We start from the raw sequence: 15,863 nt of genomic DNA on the forward strand, positions 1-15,863 counted from the left end.
TGGGTCCTTCTAGTTGTAGTACGTGGGACGCAGCCTCAGCGTGGCTTGATGAGCGGTGCCATGTCCGCGCCCAGGATCCGAACCGGCAAAACCCTGGGCCACCGAAGCAGAGCACCGAACTCACCTACTCGGCCACGGGGCTGGCCCCCAGACTCTGTTTTTGATTTTTGACTGCTGACAGCTTTCAAGCCCCACCTCTCCTTCTGCCCCACTTTTGGGAAAGCTGAGAAAAAGCCTTTGATGCCAGTGGAGGTTCAAACCGTGCAAACCCTGTCCCCTCAGCCCTGTCCCACACCCTAACCACCATAAAAAACCCTAAGTCAGTCTTTTTTCCACATCTCTCGTCATTTTCAGACCTACTTGGGAGCCACCCTTCTCTCTCCAGGAAGCCTCATTGTAAGAATGATAACTTTTTTCCTACTTTGTTGATGTGTCCATGTCAGATTTTGTGTGAGCATCCATCCTACCTCTGCTGGTTGTCCACTGCGTTAATTGCCCTGAAATTTCGTTAATAGCGAGCCTTTATTTTTCTAGATAGAGCGCTTTTTATTGATTGATTGATGTTGCTGTTAATTTGAGTGTTATTTTTTGAGGTCAGAGAATGTTTGTATCATCTCACCTGTTTTACACATCCCACAATTGAGTCACAAAAAAAAATACTTTTCCCCTCGTCTTATGCCCCCCTCATTCTGCACTGATGTTCCTTAGTCTTTTCCCAAACCTGGATTGCTGTCTTCCAGCTTATATCTAATATTTCCTAGGCACTCTGTTCCCCCAAAACTTTCCTCCGTATTATACTTTCCTTATTCTCTCCAGCATCTCCAAATGGAAAGGATTTCTTAAGGTTTTTTCATTCAAATACGTTATCTGTGAATCGTCTGAAAAAGTATCAGATACTTATCTGAAAGTATAAGAATGGTTGGCTTTGACAGTAAGGGAAAGGAAGCAAGGACATGGGAAAGGATATGAACTAATGAAGATTTAGTATATTTAGAATGGATGAGTAATAATAAAACTCAACTCAAGATAAGTAAGAGCAATAAGTTACTTAGCACCTATGATATATCAGGACCATAATTCTGTGATGAAACAATGAAGGACTCTGCCTGGTCTTGGGGAAGTTTAGGGAAATGTGAATAAAGAGAATATCGTGTAAGGAAATTAATCATATTGTAATTGAAAACAAAGGTGTGTGGAAGGAATGAGGTGTTAGAACATAAAAAAAGAGACCTGGACATACTTAGAGTATGTCTTTCTAAGGGATAGGACATTTATCCTGAGACCTAAAGGATGGGAAGGACCCAGCCTACAGTGTGCCCAGGTCCAAGGCTGCTGGTTCAATGAAGGAGTCTGTGGAAAGCATTAAGTGATCAGGAAGGTTGTACCACATCCTAAGTGCTGAAAAGGGGGAATGTGAAAGGAGATAGAGAGCAAAGGGGGTAGTGTTTTGACATGATGCCATATCTCTAGACTCTTCTTGGCCTTTTTAAAATTTCATCACCATATTTTAGAATTCCATAAGCCCTTCACTCATTACGAGTGTTGGTTCTTATTTCTTTCATAGGAGTTTCATCTTCTCTGGTATACGAAATGCAAATATTTTTTGTTCTCTTCTTTTGTTTCAGATTTGGATTTACAGTGTGAGGTAATCAGCTATGTAGAAATGCCCACATGTGAAAAAGATATATCTTCTACACAACACCAGAGCATATATAACAGAGAGAAACGCAAGGAATGTAAGAAATATCAGAAGAAATTTAGTGGTGGCTGTCAACTTAATCTCCATCACAGGTTTCATATTGGTGAAAGACCCTATGAATGCAAAGAATGTGGGAAGAACTTTCGTAGTGGCTATCAACTTACTCTACATCAAAGATTTCATTCTGGTGAGAAACCCTATGAGTGTACAGAATGTGGGAAGAACTTTAAAAGTGGTTACCAACTTACTGTACATCAGAGATGTCATACGGGTGAGAAAACCTATGAATGTCGGGAATGTGGGAAGGCCTTTATTTATGCCTCACACATTGTTCAGCATGAGAGAATTCACACTGGGGGGAAGCCTTATGAATGTCAGGAATGTGGGAAGGCCTTTAGTCAAGGCGGACACCTTAGAATTCATCAAAGAATTCATACTGGTGAGAAACCCTATAAATGTCAGGACTGTGGGAAGGCCTTTAGTAGGCGCTCAAACCTTGTTGAACATAGGCAAATTCATACTGTTGAGAAACCATACATGTGTGAGAAATGTGGGAAAGCCTTTCGAAGAGGTCATCAACTTACTGTACATCAGAGTGTTCATACCGGTAAAAAACCATATGAATGTAAAGAATGTGGGAAGGGCTATACCACTGCCTCATACCTTATCCTACATCAAAGAATTCATAAAGGCGGGAAACCATATGAATGTAAGGAATGTAGGAAAACCTTTACCTTGTATAGAAATCTTACTCGGCATCAGAATATTCATACTGGTGAGAAACTTTTTGAATGTAGGCAGTGTGGGAAGGCCTACACCACTGGCTCAAAACTTTTTCAACATCAGAAAATTCACACTGGTGAGAAGCCCTATGAATGTAAGGAATGTGGGAAGGCCTTTAGCTTGCATGGGTATCTCAATCAACATCAGAAAATTCACACTGGTGTGAAACCCTATGAGTGTAAGGAGTGTAAAAAAACTTTTACTTTGTATAGAAATCTTATTCGACATCAGAGTATTCATACCGGTAAGAAACTTTTTGAATGTAAGGAATGTGGGAAGGCCTATAGTACTGGCTCAAACCTGATTCAGCATCAGAAAACTCACACTGGTGAGAAGCCCTATGAATGTAAGGAATGTGGGAAGGCCTTTAGCTTGCATGGGTATCTTAATCAACATCAGAAAATTCACACTGGTGTGAAACCCTATGAGTGTAAGGTGTGTAGGAAAACCTTTACTTTCTATAGAAATCTTACTCTGCATCAGAGTATTCATACTGATAAGAAACCTTTTGAATGTAAGGAATGTGGGAAAGCCTTTAGACGCAGTTCACACCTGACTGCACACCAGAGTATTCATGCTGAGCAAAAACCCTATGAATGTCAGGAATGTGGGAAGGCCTTTAAAATGTATGGATACCTTACACAACATCAGAAAATTCATACTGGTGGGAAACCCTATGGCTGTAAGGAATGTGGGAAGGCCTTCAGTCGTGCTTCAAACCTTGTTCAGCATGAAAGAATCCACACTGGTGAGAAGCCCTATGTGTGTAAGAAGTGTGGGAAGGCCTTCAGATATGGTTCAGCCCTGAAAGCACATCAGGGAATTCATAGAGATACGCGACTCTAAGAACAGAAGGAGTAGGAGAATGCTTCAGGCACGGCCCAAGCTTTGTTGACATCCGACATTTCACACTGGTGAGAAATGATTGAATGTTAGTCTAATGGGTCTGTCTTTACCAAACACGAGAATTCATAATGCAGTCCATGCCACTTTAGAAAGCCTTCAATGCTGCTCCTGTTTTAATGGAATGTCTGACTATTCAAACAATGGCAAATTAAGAAAAAAATGGGAATTCCAATTTCTTCATGTGTACAACATGCATAGTGTGGAATTTTTAATTAAATTTGTTAATTTAATGAATGGCTTAAAAAAAAGCCTTCCATATTACTTGTCAGTGGCTGTGTTACAAATTACCCCAAATCTTAATGGCTTATCACAACAGTAAACAAGTCTCACAGCTTCTGTGGGTCAGAAATTCAGGAGTGACTTGGCTGAGTGCGTCTGGATTGGGTTTTTCATGAGACTGACGTCATCTGAAGGCTTCATTGGGGGCTGAAGATGTGCCCCCAGGGGGCTCGCTCACCTTGGCTGCTGGCTTAGAGAGAGAGGATCAGGAGAAGGCCATCCTCATCCACAGAGGACCTGATTTAGATGAGGAAACCCTGGACTTGGAGGTGAGGCTGCAAGCGGATGAGACTCTGGGGGCTCCTTGAGCATGTTTTGCATGTGGTAGGAATGGAAACAATTTGTACTCAGAGGGCCAATAAGTATGTTTTTAAAATATATCCACAAATTATTTGAAACTGCACGTTTCAAAACTGGAGCCTAATTCCCCTTCCTTTAAATGTGAGCCAAACCTAGTCCCTTGCTTCTAAGGAAGAGAATGTGCACGATAGCTTTCTCCTGGGGCTCGTGCCCGCTCGCTCATTCACTCTCTCACTCTCTCAGTCACATCAGCTCTTCTCTACCTTGGGCTGCAGCTGAGGCTCTGACAGGCCCTTTTATGGGAATTTCACTGAACGGTGGTTCTCTTAGGCATCACCTTAGATCTTTCTGTGGTCTGAACTGAGGGTTTTTTATAGTCATACTCTATCAGCTGCTGGGAGGAGCATAATTGACTGATACCCCCACCTGCTCCCTCTCTGAAATAACCACCATGTTAATATAGAGACCACGCCTCCATGGGCGGCCCACAGCCAGTTTCCTGAGAACAGTGGGTGTTAGTGCAGGTCAGTTCCTGTGAGATCTGGACCTTCTCAGCCAGGCAGCTGGATCAAGAACTGCCCACTAGCCTGGCTGGAACTCGTGTCTCAGACCTGCATGCACTTTAATAGTTGTCCTACACAATCTCCCTTCATCCTCCCTCCTTCAGATTGTCAGACTTGCATCAGAGCCGGAAGACTCTCCCTGCCTCCCTGGCTCTCCTCTTTTCCCTTGCTAGGCAGTTACTCAGGATCCTCTATGTGTCTCATCCTGTGTTTGCTCTCGAGGGACCGAGATGAACACACACCCTCTCTTACTTATAGGTTGTATTTTCCTAACAATACCCTGCCTTTGACCTGTGTCCAAAAACCATTTCCGAAGTTTAGCATCACGTGCCTTCTGAAGAGGCTGGGAATTTCCAAAAGCAGCAAGTCCTGCTTTACTTGTGTTTGGCAGGCTTCCTCCAGCTGGCCTAACTTTTGCACTTTACTCGAAGCAGCAAGAAGCGAAATGGCGCCCTCAGCACTCTGCCTGGAAGTCTCCTTGGCTAAAGCCCCCAGGTCATTAGATATATTTTCTACTTTGCACATTATCACCTGCAGTGATGTCGCTACACTGTCTGCTGCCACACCAGGATCCCTTTCCCCAGCTCTGCGTCGTTTTTCTCAGTCTGCTGTAAGCCCTCGCTAGTCGCCGCCTCAGAAGCCTCTAGGTTTCTGCTCACAGCATCTTCCAGGCCCTTCTAGGTTCCACCCACTTTGTGAACCCAAAGCCACTCTGACATTTTTAGTATTTGGTTTCACCAGCATCCTCTTCTAGGCGCCAAAATCTGTGTTAGTTATCTCTTGCTGCGTTCCAAAGTACCTCCAAAATTAGTGGCTTAAAATCCGAATAAACGGGTATTTTTCTCATAGTTTCTGTGGGTCAGGAAGTGGGCGCAGCCAGGCTGGTGGTTCAGGTGTCCCATGAGGCTGCAGTTCTCTCCAGGCCTGACCGGGCTGGGAGATCTGCTGTCCAAGGCGGCTTCGTCACGTGCTGGTGAGGTCATCCCGGCGAGTTCTCTCTCCAGCGGGACCTCTCCACATGCCGCACGCGCGAGTCCTTGTGACGTGCTAATTGGCTTTTCTCAGAAGTCATCCTTGTTGCAGTCTAGCCTTGGCGTCACTCCTGCCACCTTCTGTCCATTAGCAGCGAGTCAGCAAGCCCAGCCCACGTGCAGCAGGAGAGGAATTCAGCTTCACTTTTTGAAGGGAGGAATGTCAAGCCATTTGCAGACATATTTTTAAATCATAACACCGTTCAATCATTGTTAAACTCTAAAAAATAATACTGATAAACGTATTAATGTTATATATGCAGAAATGCTTTTGACCATAGCACACACCTCACCTGTCTTCATTGCCATTCTACCGTCTTACTACCCGGGTGTCGTTGGCCAAGATATTTACCGTCTAGAGGCATCATTTGTAAAACGCTCATCAGGAACCTACACGATAGTCCTGTTATAGGGATTAATTAAAGTAGTACGTGTAAAACCTTCGAAGATTATCTGGCGAGTAGCCTACGTTCAGTAAACATGAGCTGTTGGTATTATCACTATTTGTTTTACTGACAGTTCATTTTTATGAGTAAGATTCTAGTGGTTTAATTAATTTAGGACAGCTTCTTAAAGCCACTCATCTATTATTAAATTTTACATAATTTTGGAAATAAGTATATGATTTAGTGTGTGTAAAGATTTTTGATAATAGCAACTATTCATATTCTCTGTTCACAATTTAAGTAGGAGTTAATAATGGCATAGGAAAAAGTAAATTGTCCTTTTGGAGGTTTTTCCTAAATTTGTAAAGTAAATATCTTCTAACCAGTATTTACTCTAGGTTAATATATTGCACTTGAGATTTTTTTTCCTTTTTGTCTCTAGCGTAGTACCCTCACTTTTTTATGTCTTTGTTTTTTTTTGTGACGTACCCAGAGAGTGCCCACATTCTGATTTGTTTCCTCGTGATATGATTTAACTTGTTGATCTCCCCTCATTTTTCCTAAAAATTGCTGATTATGTCCAGATAATTCATTAAGTTGAAATTAAACATTTTTGGCAAGAATATTTCATGATTGATGCTGCATACTTCTGAAAGCACAAATGTCAGGTTTTTACATTATTATTAATGCTATATTTTAAAACTTGCTTAAAGTGGCAACTATCAGCTCGACCTTGAATAGATCCATTCTGCAACTGGAAACTTGATTGGTGTTACATTGATACATTCGTTTGAAAAAATAATCCCTTCAATGCATGTAGGAAACCAGAACTGAAATAACATTTTGTTGGTTTGTTCATCTTTATATCCATGGCTCCTACACAGTGCCTGTTAAAGGCTGGACAGTTGGGGGCAGGCCCTGTGGCCGAGTGGTTAAGTTTGCAGGCTCCGCTTCGGTGGCCCAGGGTTTCTCTGGTTCGGATCCTGTCAAAACTTTGTGACAAAAATTCTATTAAACATGTAACAATGGATGAAAATTTAAACAAATTTCCTTCATATCTCTATCTATCCCTGTTGTCATCTTTAAAAATTTGTCTCGCCTGGGTACAGTGTTAATTCTAAGTAGAACCATGTTAAATAAGGATGCATATTTTAGGGGCCAGCCTTGTGGCCGAGTGGTTGACATCTATTGCCAATCTTCCTCATTTTGCAATTCCTCTAACTTTTCTTCTTCTTTTTTTGTGAGGAAGATTGGCCCTGAGTGGTTGAGTTTGCGCACTTCGCTTTGGGGGCTTAGGGTTTCGCAGGTTCGAATCCCAGGTGCGGACATGGCGCTGCTACTCAGGCCACGATGGGGCGGTGTCCTGCATGCCACAACTAGAAGGACCCACAACTACAAATACACAACTATGTACCGGAGGGCTTTGGGGAGAAAAAGGAAAAATAAATCTTTAAAAAAAAAAAAGACTAGACAGTTACTAAAGCTTTGGATGGAAGCAATAACTAACTTATGAGGCTAGAAGAAAGCAAAATAAACTCCTTAACAATATTAGGAAAAATCAATAAAACAGAGAGATTAATGATTAGGAAATAAAAGTGTAGTTTTTGTTCTACCTCCCCTCTGCCCTTTCTGTGGAACATGAACCAAATCAGTAAATAAAGGCGAGACAAATTTTTAAAGATGACAACAGGGATAGATAGAGATATGAAGGAAATTTGTTTAAATTTTCATCCATTGTTACATGTTTAATAGAATCTTTGTCACAAAGTTTTGACAGTAGCTCTTTAAAAAAGAAGTTAGGGGCCGGCCTGGTGGCATAGTGGTTAAGTTCATACACTCCATGTCGGTGGCCCGGGGTTCGTAGGTTCAGATCCTGGGCATGGACCTACACACTGCTCCTCAAGCCATGCTGTGGCGGTGTCCCACATACAGAATAGAGGAAGATTGGCACACATGTCAGCTCGGGGACAATTTCCTCAAGCAAAATGAGGAAGATTGGCAATAGATGTTAGCTCAGGGCCAATCTTCCTCACAAAAAAAGAAGAAGAAAAGTTAGAGGAATTGCATGCATTAAGGTAAATGGAAAATTTCTGAATGTATCAGCAAACTCTAAGGTTCTTTTAAAACAGTCATGCAATAGAAAATAATTTTTCTGAAACAGTCAATTTAGAACTCTTCTGGATCAATGTGTTCTAGACAAAGGAAAGGAGCATTGATGTAACTCTTTTTTCTTTTAATTTTTCTGAGCTTTATATGTAGTTTTACAAATGGGATGAATTACATATACATGATACCATCAATTTTAAAAACTACATTTTTTAACATTTTGGAAATTGGAATGCAGCTCTCAGTTGTTAGCTGCCTAAAATCACTTCCAGCTCTATAAAAGAAATATTACCTTTCCAAACTAATGAACATGATACTTTCTGCATTGTCAGCCAAAATTCTGTTAGTGTTGATGTTATCATTTATTATAATCTGCTCATGCAGACCCCTTTTGTTCACACAGGGAATCACTCATTAACATCATTTCCCGTATGCTATTGTAAGTTTTGATAATTACATGTAACACAATGCAGGATGGTCTTGCTATAGGTCAGAATACCGCTGGTGCTTGATGGTACTTGAAAAATGGTTTCTATTCTCAGATAGGTCAGTGAGGCACTGATACTAAATCCTGCTCTCGGAACAACCTTTAAAAGCACATGATCAGCCTCTCAGAAGACTGGAGTGTGCTGTGTTGAAGAACATTTGCCTTATCATAACTGAATGTATCCAAGTATTTCCTTGGAACGTCCATTCCGTATGTCCACTTACATTTGGAATGTGAAACCCTATGCCGAGATGTGGCCAGAACCTGAAGGGGTGACTCTCACACTGGCATTTCACTCACTGTGTCACGTGATGAAGCCCTGGTGGGTCAGCTGTCACGTCACACGAGGATACGCCATTAGCTGCCTTTTTCTGTCCACATAGTACTGTTAACTTTTACAAAATGAAAAACCTTCCAGCTGAAGCTGTGTGAATATTCCTAAATGTTTTAAAACTCAGCTGATCGGTATTTAGGCTACTGACGATTTTCCACTATTAAGTCAAACTCTAGCTTGAATATTGTGAGTTTCAGGTGGAGTTTATAAACAACATTCTATAATTGCACAGTCATAGCTTATGCGTACCAGGACCTTTACTAAATACCGCTCTCTACTGTTGTAATTTATCATCTGATAACTGGAAATGTAGTGTCCTATAACTCTACTTGTCCACTTAACAATATATTTATTTTTTTAACTAGCCCATTAAGTATCTTGTGTATGTATTTGTTGGCCAATCATGTTATTTTCTTTGACTTTCCTGTTTGTTTCTTTTGCCTGTTTCCTCTACTTACTGACTCATTGAATATACACATATACCCTGGATCCTGTCCTTTTCCTTCTTGGATATGGTGCCCTTTCTCTAGAGAGTGACTTTTTAAAGTACACTCTGGATTTACCTTATACTGATAATTTTCCCCCCTTGTACCATCATATTATATTTGGATACTGCCATTTTCAATCTAACAAAAAACTGTTAATCTATTTGTATTTTTAATAGAAGGTGGGATTTCTAAGTATTCAGTCATATCTATGAGTGAAAATGAACATTTCTTTTCAAATACTTATTATGTCTTGACTTTTTAAAAAATAAATATGGTTATGCGGAATATTAGGGGTAATAGCCAGAAACTAATCTTTTACCCAATTTAATGGAAATTGGGACAAAATTTTACCATTAAACTATTTTCTTTCTTATGTTCGGTATGTTCTATAATTAGGACTAACTTCTTATCTTTTTCAAATATTATTGCATTTTTTTGCTGTGTTCATATATTGTTCTCCTTTAACATGTTAATGTGATAATTTATGCTGATTTCTTGTTTTAAACCATTTCTGGAAAATAATATACCTGGCCATGGCATATTATTCTTTTGATAAACAGCTCAGTTTTTCTTGTGACTACTTTGTTCAGAAGTTTTGTACAAATATTAAAAATTGATATTAACCTTGAAGTTCATATATTAATATTCAAAATTAGGAATTTAATATTCTTAATTTTCTGTCATTGCCATTATATGTTCATTAAAAGTTAGAACTTGACTTTAAACCCATATGGCCCTGTTTTTTATTTCATTTTCCTTCTTGTGGGTTTTTTTTTTTTTTTTTTTGAGGAAAATTAGCCCTGAGCTAACTGCTGCCAATCCTCCTCTTTTTGCTGAGGAAGACTGGCCCGGAGCTAACAGCCGTGTCCATCTTCATCTACTTTATATGTGGGACGCCTACCACAGCATGCCCTGCCAAGTGGTGCCATGTCCACACCTGGGATCCGAACTGGCGAACCCAGGGCCACCGAAGTGGAACGTGCGCACTAAACTGCTGTACCACCAGACTGGCCCCCTTTCTTGTGGTTTTAATATTAGAATGTTAACTACTTTCCCAGATTCATCTGATAAGCTAGTATTTCCATTTCTACTTTGTTTGAACCCAACAGATTGCCTGAGGACCTGCCCCAGCACAATTCCTCTGAGAACTTCCCATCCTGGTAGTCCCACTGGGTCCTACATAAAAAGAGCGTGCCTAAATGAGCCCCTCAGTGAAAAGCAAGCGTGACTTGTTCTTGGCCAACACCATGCTGGAGCTCAGGCCGCCTTTACAAGAGTGTAAAATGCCATTTTGCTGCTTAGATGTGTTTGGAGACTTACCAGCAACCTTAACAAATAGTGTAGACTCTTTAATGTGTGAGGGTTTGAAAGCAGGGTGAGAAATATCCACTAATGGTTTTACTTTGTTTAATGCACAATGCTTAAAGTTATACTTTGTCAAATAATTATTTCATTAAACAGTCAGCATTCCTCTAGATCTGTATTGTCAGGTACAACAGCCACTAGCTACTTGTGGCTATTTAAATTTAAAGTTAATTAAAATTAAAAATTGAAGGGGCCGGCCCTGTGGCATAGTGGGTAAGTCCGGGGCGTTCCACTTCAGTGGCCTGGGTTCGTGGGTTCGGATCCTGGGTGCAGACCTACACCACTCGTCAAGCCATGCTGCAGCTTGTATAGAGCCAAGCTCTATACAAAACAGAGGGAGACTGGCACAGATGTTAGCTCAGGGACAACCCTCATCAAGCAAAAAAAGAGGAAGATTGGCAACAGATGTTAGCTCAGAGCAAATCTTCCTCACCCCCAAAAAAAAGAATTGAATTCATCACTGAAACTAGCCATAAACAAGTGTTCAATAAACATATGTACTGGAGTTTACAGATAAAGAAGTCTTCTATCATCATAAAACTCTCTATCACATAGGAATATTCTGAATACCCATATTCTACTCACATGAATGTAGACAGTCTTATGAGTTTAACAAATTAAACATTGCCAAGCATTTATTCATCACTTGCAAAATTAATTGAGTACTTTAAGGCATATATTAGAAATCATAAATATCAGATATTTGAAAGCATCTTCATTCTTTTCTAGTAGAAACCATATACAAAAAATGTTCTTATGTTTTAAAAAATAAATTGGAAAAACCGTTGATTTACATTTTGTTTCTTATTACTATTTTTATGTTTATACTTATTTGTTACCATTTTTCCCCTATGATTATAGTAATTGGACAATTTTAGATAATTCTGCAGTTTCTGTGTGTTTACCTGAGACACGCATGTGCAAAGTGTAATCACAAAAAGTGAACATTTTAGGATCCAGCTTATCAACCAGATATTTCTTGGTCGGGGCCCAGGTCTGGGTGTTCTTATGGCAGAAGTCACTAAATGTCTTTCCTTTATTTTCTTCTTAAAGAAGTATTATTGGGATATGTTAAGATATGATTTTAGATTTTTGCTTCCCCCTGAGGTGGAGCAACGGATAGGAAGTACCCTTTAACCTTAAACAATTTACAAATAGAAAAAAAAGTGTGAAATGACAGTTTTCAGACATTAGACAACTGTTCAAGACCATAATCCCTGATTGTGTAAATAATCAAGGTGAGCCTTATCACTTCTCCCAACGTAATATATGGAGAATTTCCAGATCACAGCACAAGGAGAGTTAGCAGTGGCAGAGCCCAGTGTGCTTCCTGAACTGAGACACAAAGCTAGGAATTTGGGGAAGCCCAGGCACGCAAACCAGAGCACGAGACAGGAAAGAGCTGTACAGGGAGAGCTCCGTACAACTGCCAGGGAGTCCCCTAGAACCTTCAGCTGAGTACTGATCAGTGTGAAGAAAACACCCTGAAGCTGTGGAAAGAACCACTTGAAATGAGCAGAAGGAATAATCCTCATAGTTCAAATAGGTCCAGGAACAGTTGGTGTTACTAATAGCCAGAGTGGAAAAACTTCATAATGCATGGACATTGGGCAGAGTACTCAAAAGGGGACTGCCTTAATAGAGAGGAAAACAGCCCTGACATTAAAAAAAAAGCCCATGACTTTTTTTTTCCCCCTCCCCAAATCCACCCCAGTAGATAGTTGTATACTTTTAGTTGTGGGTCCTTCCACTTGTGGCATGTGGGATGCCGCCTCAACATGGCCTGAGGAATGGTGCCATGTCCGTGCCCAGGATCTGAACTGGTGAAACCTTGGGACGCCAGAGCAGAGCGTGCGAACTTAACCACTCGGCCACAGGGCCGGCCCCAAGCCCATGACTTTTTAAAAGCTGTTCTGGTCTTGCCTAACAAAGCTTAAAAGTGAGGCTTGAGGGTGACAGCAACATGGCAGAGTGAGCTGTCCCTTTTGTCTCTCTCCATCTAAATTACAACTAAACAGACATTCATTAACCAACAGAGGATAGCCTCACAGCACAACTGGACGCCTGAGAGACCCATGCAGATAAACATCTGAAGGTGGGTGGACGGATCCCCAGGAAGCAGTGGAACTAGCTGAGCACACACCTCCCCCTCCACAGCAGCAGGGAGCCAGGTCATGTAGCCTCACATAGCAGCCGGTGTGACTCTTAAGAGGAGGCTGGGGCAGCCCAGTGTGTATGCAAACACCTTCAGAGAGCTAGCCCAACCTGCAGGAGTACCCACCGTGCTCCAGCAGTCCCACCAATGGGAAGGTGCCCCACTGAGTGGCCATGGCTCAGCCCCCACAAAGGTGCTGCACCTACCAAGCACAGTGGCTTAGCCAAACCATGAGCTAGCAAAGTGCCGGCCTGTACCTGAGCAACCTACCTGCTGAGCACAAGAGGCCCTGCCCCCAGGAGAGCAACCTGCAAGCAACTGACCAGCCTGTACAAACACAGTGCAGCCATGCCTGCAAAATTTCTGGCAGATGGGGCAGGATCAGAAACACAACTTCTGCTTCCCCACAGGGTGGGAGATGGAATCTGCAACCTGATAGTACCACAAACACGCTGGGAAAGGATCAGTTCATCAAACACCATGAAAAATTATAGTAACACAGAGCAGAAGGAAAATGACAAGTCTCCAGAAAGCAATCCTGAAGTCACAGGAACTTACAATCTAAATGATAGAGAATTCAGAATAGTTCTCATGAAGAAACTCAATGAGTTACAAGAAAACTCCAAAAGTTCAATGAGCTCAGGAATTAATAAGAAGAAGGAATAGTTCATGAAAGAGACTGTAACTCTAAAGAATAGCCAAACAGGGGCTGGCCTGGTGGCAAACCAGTTAAGCTCTCACGTTCTGCTTTGGCAGCCCGGGGTTTGCTGGTTCGGATCCCGGGTGTGGACCTATGTACCGCTTATCAAGCCATGCTGTGGCAGATGTCCCACATATAAAGTAGAGGAAGATGGGCACAGATGTTAGGTCAGGGCCAGTCTTCCTCAGCAAAAAGAGGAGGGTTGGTGGGAGATGTTAGCTCAGGGCTAATCTTCCTCAAAGAAAAAATTAATTAAATTTAAAAAATAAAAAATAGCCAAACAAATTCTGGATATGAAGAACACAATGAGATAAAAAATAATCTAGAATCCATAAAAAATAGAGCTGACGTTATAGAGGACCAAATTAGTGATTTAGAGGAAAAAAATATGGAAAATGCTTCAGGTGGAAGAGGAGAGAAAACTAACATTTTTTTAAAAATGAAGTTCTTCAAGAAATACCAAACTCAATTAGGACTAGCAACTTAAAAATTGCTAAAATTCTGACCAGGGACACAGGGATGGTTCAACATCCGCAAGTCAATCAACATGATTCACTACATTAACAATATGAGAAACAAAAACCACATGATCATCTCAATAGATGCAGAGAAAGCATTGGACAAGATCCAACATCCATTTATGATAAAAACCCTCAATAAAATAGGTATAGAAAGAAAGTACCTCAACATAATAAAGGCCATATATGACAAAACCACAGGCAACCTCATACTCAACAGACAAAAACTGAAACCCATCCCTCTCAGAACAGGAACAAGACAAGGGTGCCCACTTTCACCACTCTTCTTCAACATAGTACTAGAGGTGTTGGCCAGAGCTATTCGGCAGGAAAAAGAAATAAAAGGAATCCAAATAGGCAACGAAGAAGTAAAACTCTCGCTGTTTGCAGACGACATGATCTTATATATAGAAAACCCCAAAGAATCCATAGAAAAACTATTAGAAAAATCAACAACTACAGCAAAGTTGCAGGGTATAAAATCAACATACATAAATCAGTAGCATTTCTATATGCTAACAATGAACTAACAGAAAAAGAACTCAAGAACTCAATCCCATTCACGATCGCAACAAAAAGAATAAAATACCTTGGGATAAATTTAACCAAGGAAGTGAAAGATCTATACAATGAAAACTACAAGACCTTCTTGAAAGAAATCGACAATGACATAAAGAGATGGAAAGACATTCCATGCAGATGGATTGGAAGAATAAACATAGTTAAAATGTCCATACTACCTAAAGCAATCTACAGATTCAACGCTATCCCAATCAGAATTCCAATGTCATTCTTTACAGAAATTGAACAAAGAATCCAAAAATTCATATGGGGCAACAAAAGACCCCGAATTGCTAAAGCAATCCTGAGAAAGAAGAACAAAGCTGGAGGCATCACAATCGCTGACTTCAAAACATACTACAAAGCCACAGTAATCAAAACAGCATGGTACTGGTACAAAAACAGATGCACAGATCAATGGAACAGAATTGAAAGCCCAGAAATAAAACCACACATCTATGGACAGCTAATCTTTGACAAAGGAGCTGAGGGCCTACAATGGAGGAAAGAAAGTCTCTTCAACAAATGGTGCTGGGAAAACTGGACAGCCACATGTAAAAGAATGAAAATCAACCATTGTTTTTCACCATTTACTAAAATAAACTCAAAATGGATCAAAGACCTAAAGATTAGGCCTGAAACAATAAGTCTTCTAGAAGAGAATATCGGCAGCACACTCTTTGACATCAGCTTCAAAAGAACCTTTTGGACACCATAACCCCTCACATGAGGGAAACAATAGAAAGAATAAACAAATGGGACTTCATCAGGCTAAAGAGCTTCCTCAAGGCAAGGGAAAACAGGATTGAAACAAAAAGCAGCCCACTAATTGGGAAAAAGTATTCACAAGTTATTTATCCGACAAAGGGTTAATCTCCACAATATAGAAAGAACTCACACAACTCAACAATAAAAAATCAAATAACCCAGTTACAAAATGGGCAGGGGACATGAACAGACATTTCTCCAAAGAAGATATATGGATGGCCAATAGACACATGAAAAGATGCTCATCATCACTAATCATCAGGGAAATGCAAATCAAAACTACACTAAGATATCACCTTACACCTGTTAGAATGGCAAAAATATCCAAAACCAAGAGTGACAAATGTTGGAGAGGCTGTGGAGAAAAAGGAACCCTCATACACTGTTGGTGGGAATGCAAACTGGTGCAGCCACTATGGAAAACAGTATGGAGA

The 15,863-nt window shown here is 40.7% G+C and overlaps 1 protein-coding gene across 10 annotated transcripts in view; it reads left to right on the plus strand.

Moving 5' to 3' along the window:
- LOC103552481 (zinc finger protein 573) overlaps window positions 1-10,087 on the plus strand; it is a 56,878-nt gene extending 46,791 nt beyond the window's left edge. For 7 of the 10 annotated variants that reach the window (XM_070557645.1, XM_070557647.1, XM_070557643.1 and 4 more), the window contains one exon: window positions 1,626-6,572. In XM_070557645.1, coding sequence (XP_070413746.1) covers window positions 1,626-3,328 — 1,703 coding nt within the window. In that variant the 3' untranslated portion in view covers window positions 3,329-6,572. Of the gene's footprint in view, window positions 1-1,625 lie in introns of all 10 variants that reach the window. The other 3 variants (XM_008522500.2, XM_070557646.1, XM_008522503.2) reach the window with 2 other exon arrangements.
- The last annotated feature ends 5,776 nt before the right edge of the window (window positions 10,088-15,863 follow it).

The sequence above is a fragment of the Equus przewalskii genome, chromosome 9 (genome assembly GCF_037783145.1).
Source record: "Equus przewalskii isolate Varuska chromosome 9, EquPr2, whole genome shotgun sequence".
Lineage (NCBI taxonomy): Eukaryota > Metazoa > Chordata > Mammalia > Perissodactyla > Equidae > Equus > Equus przewalskii.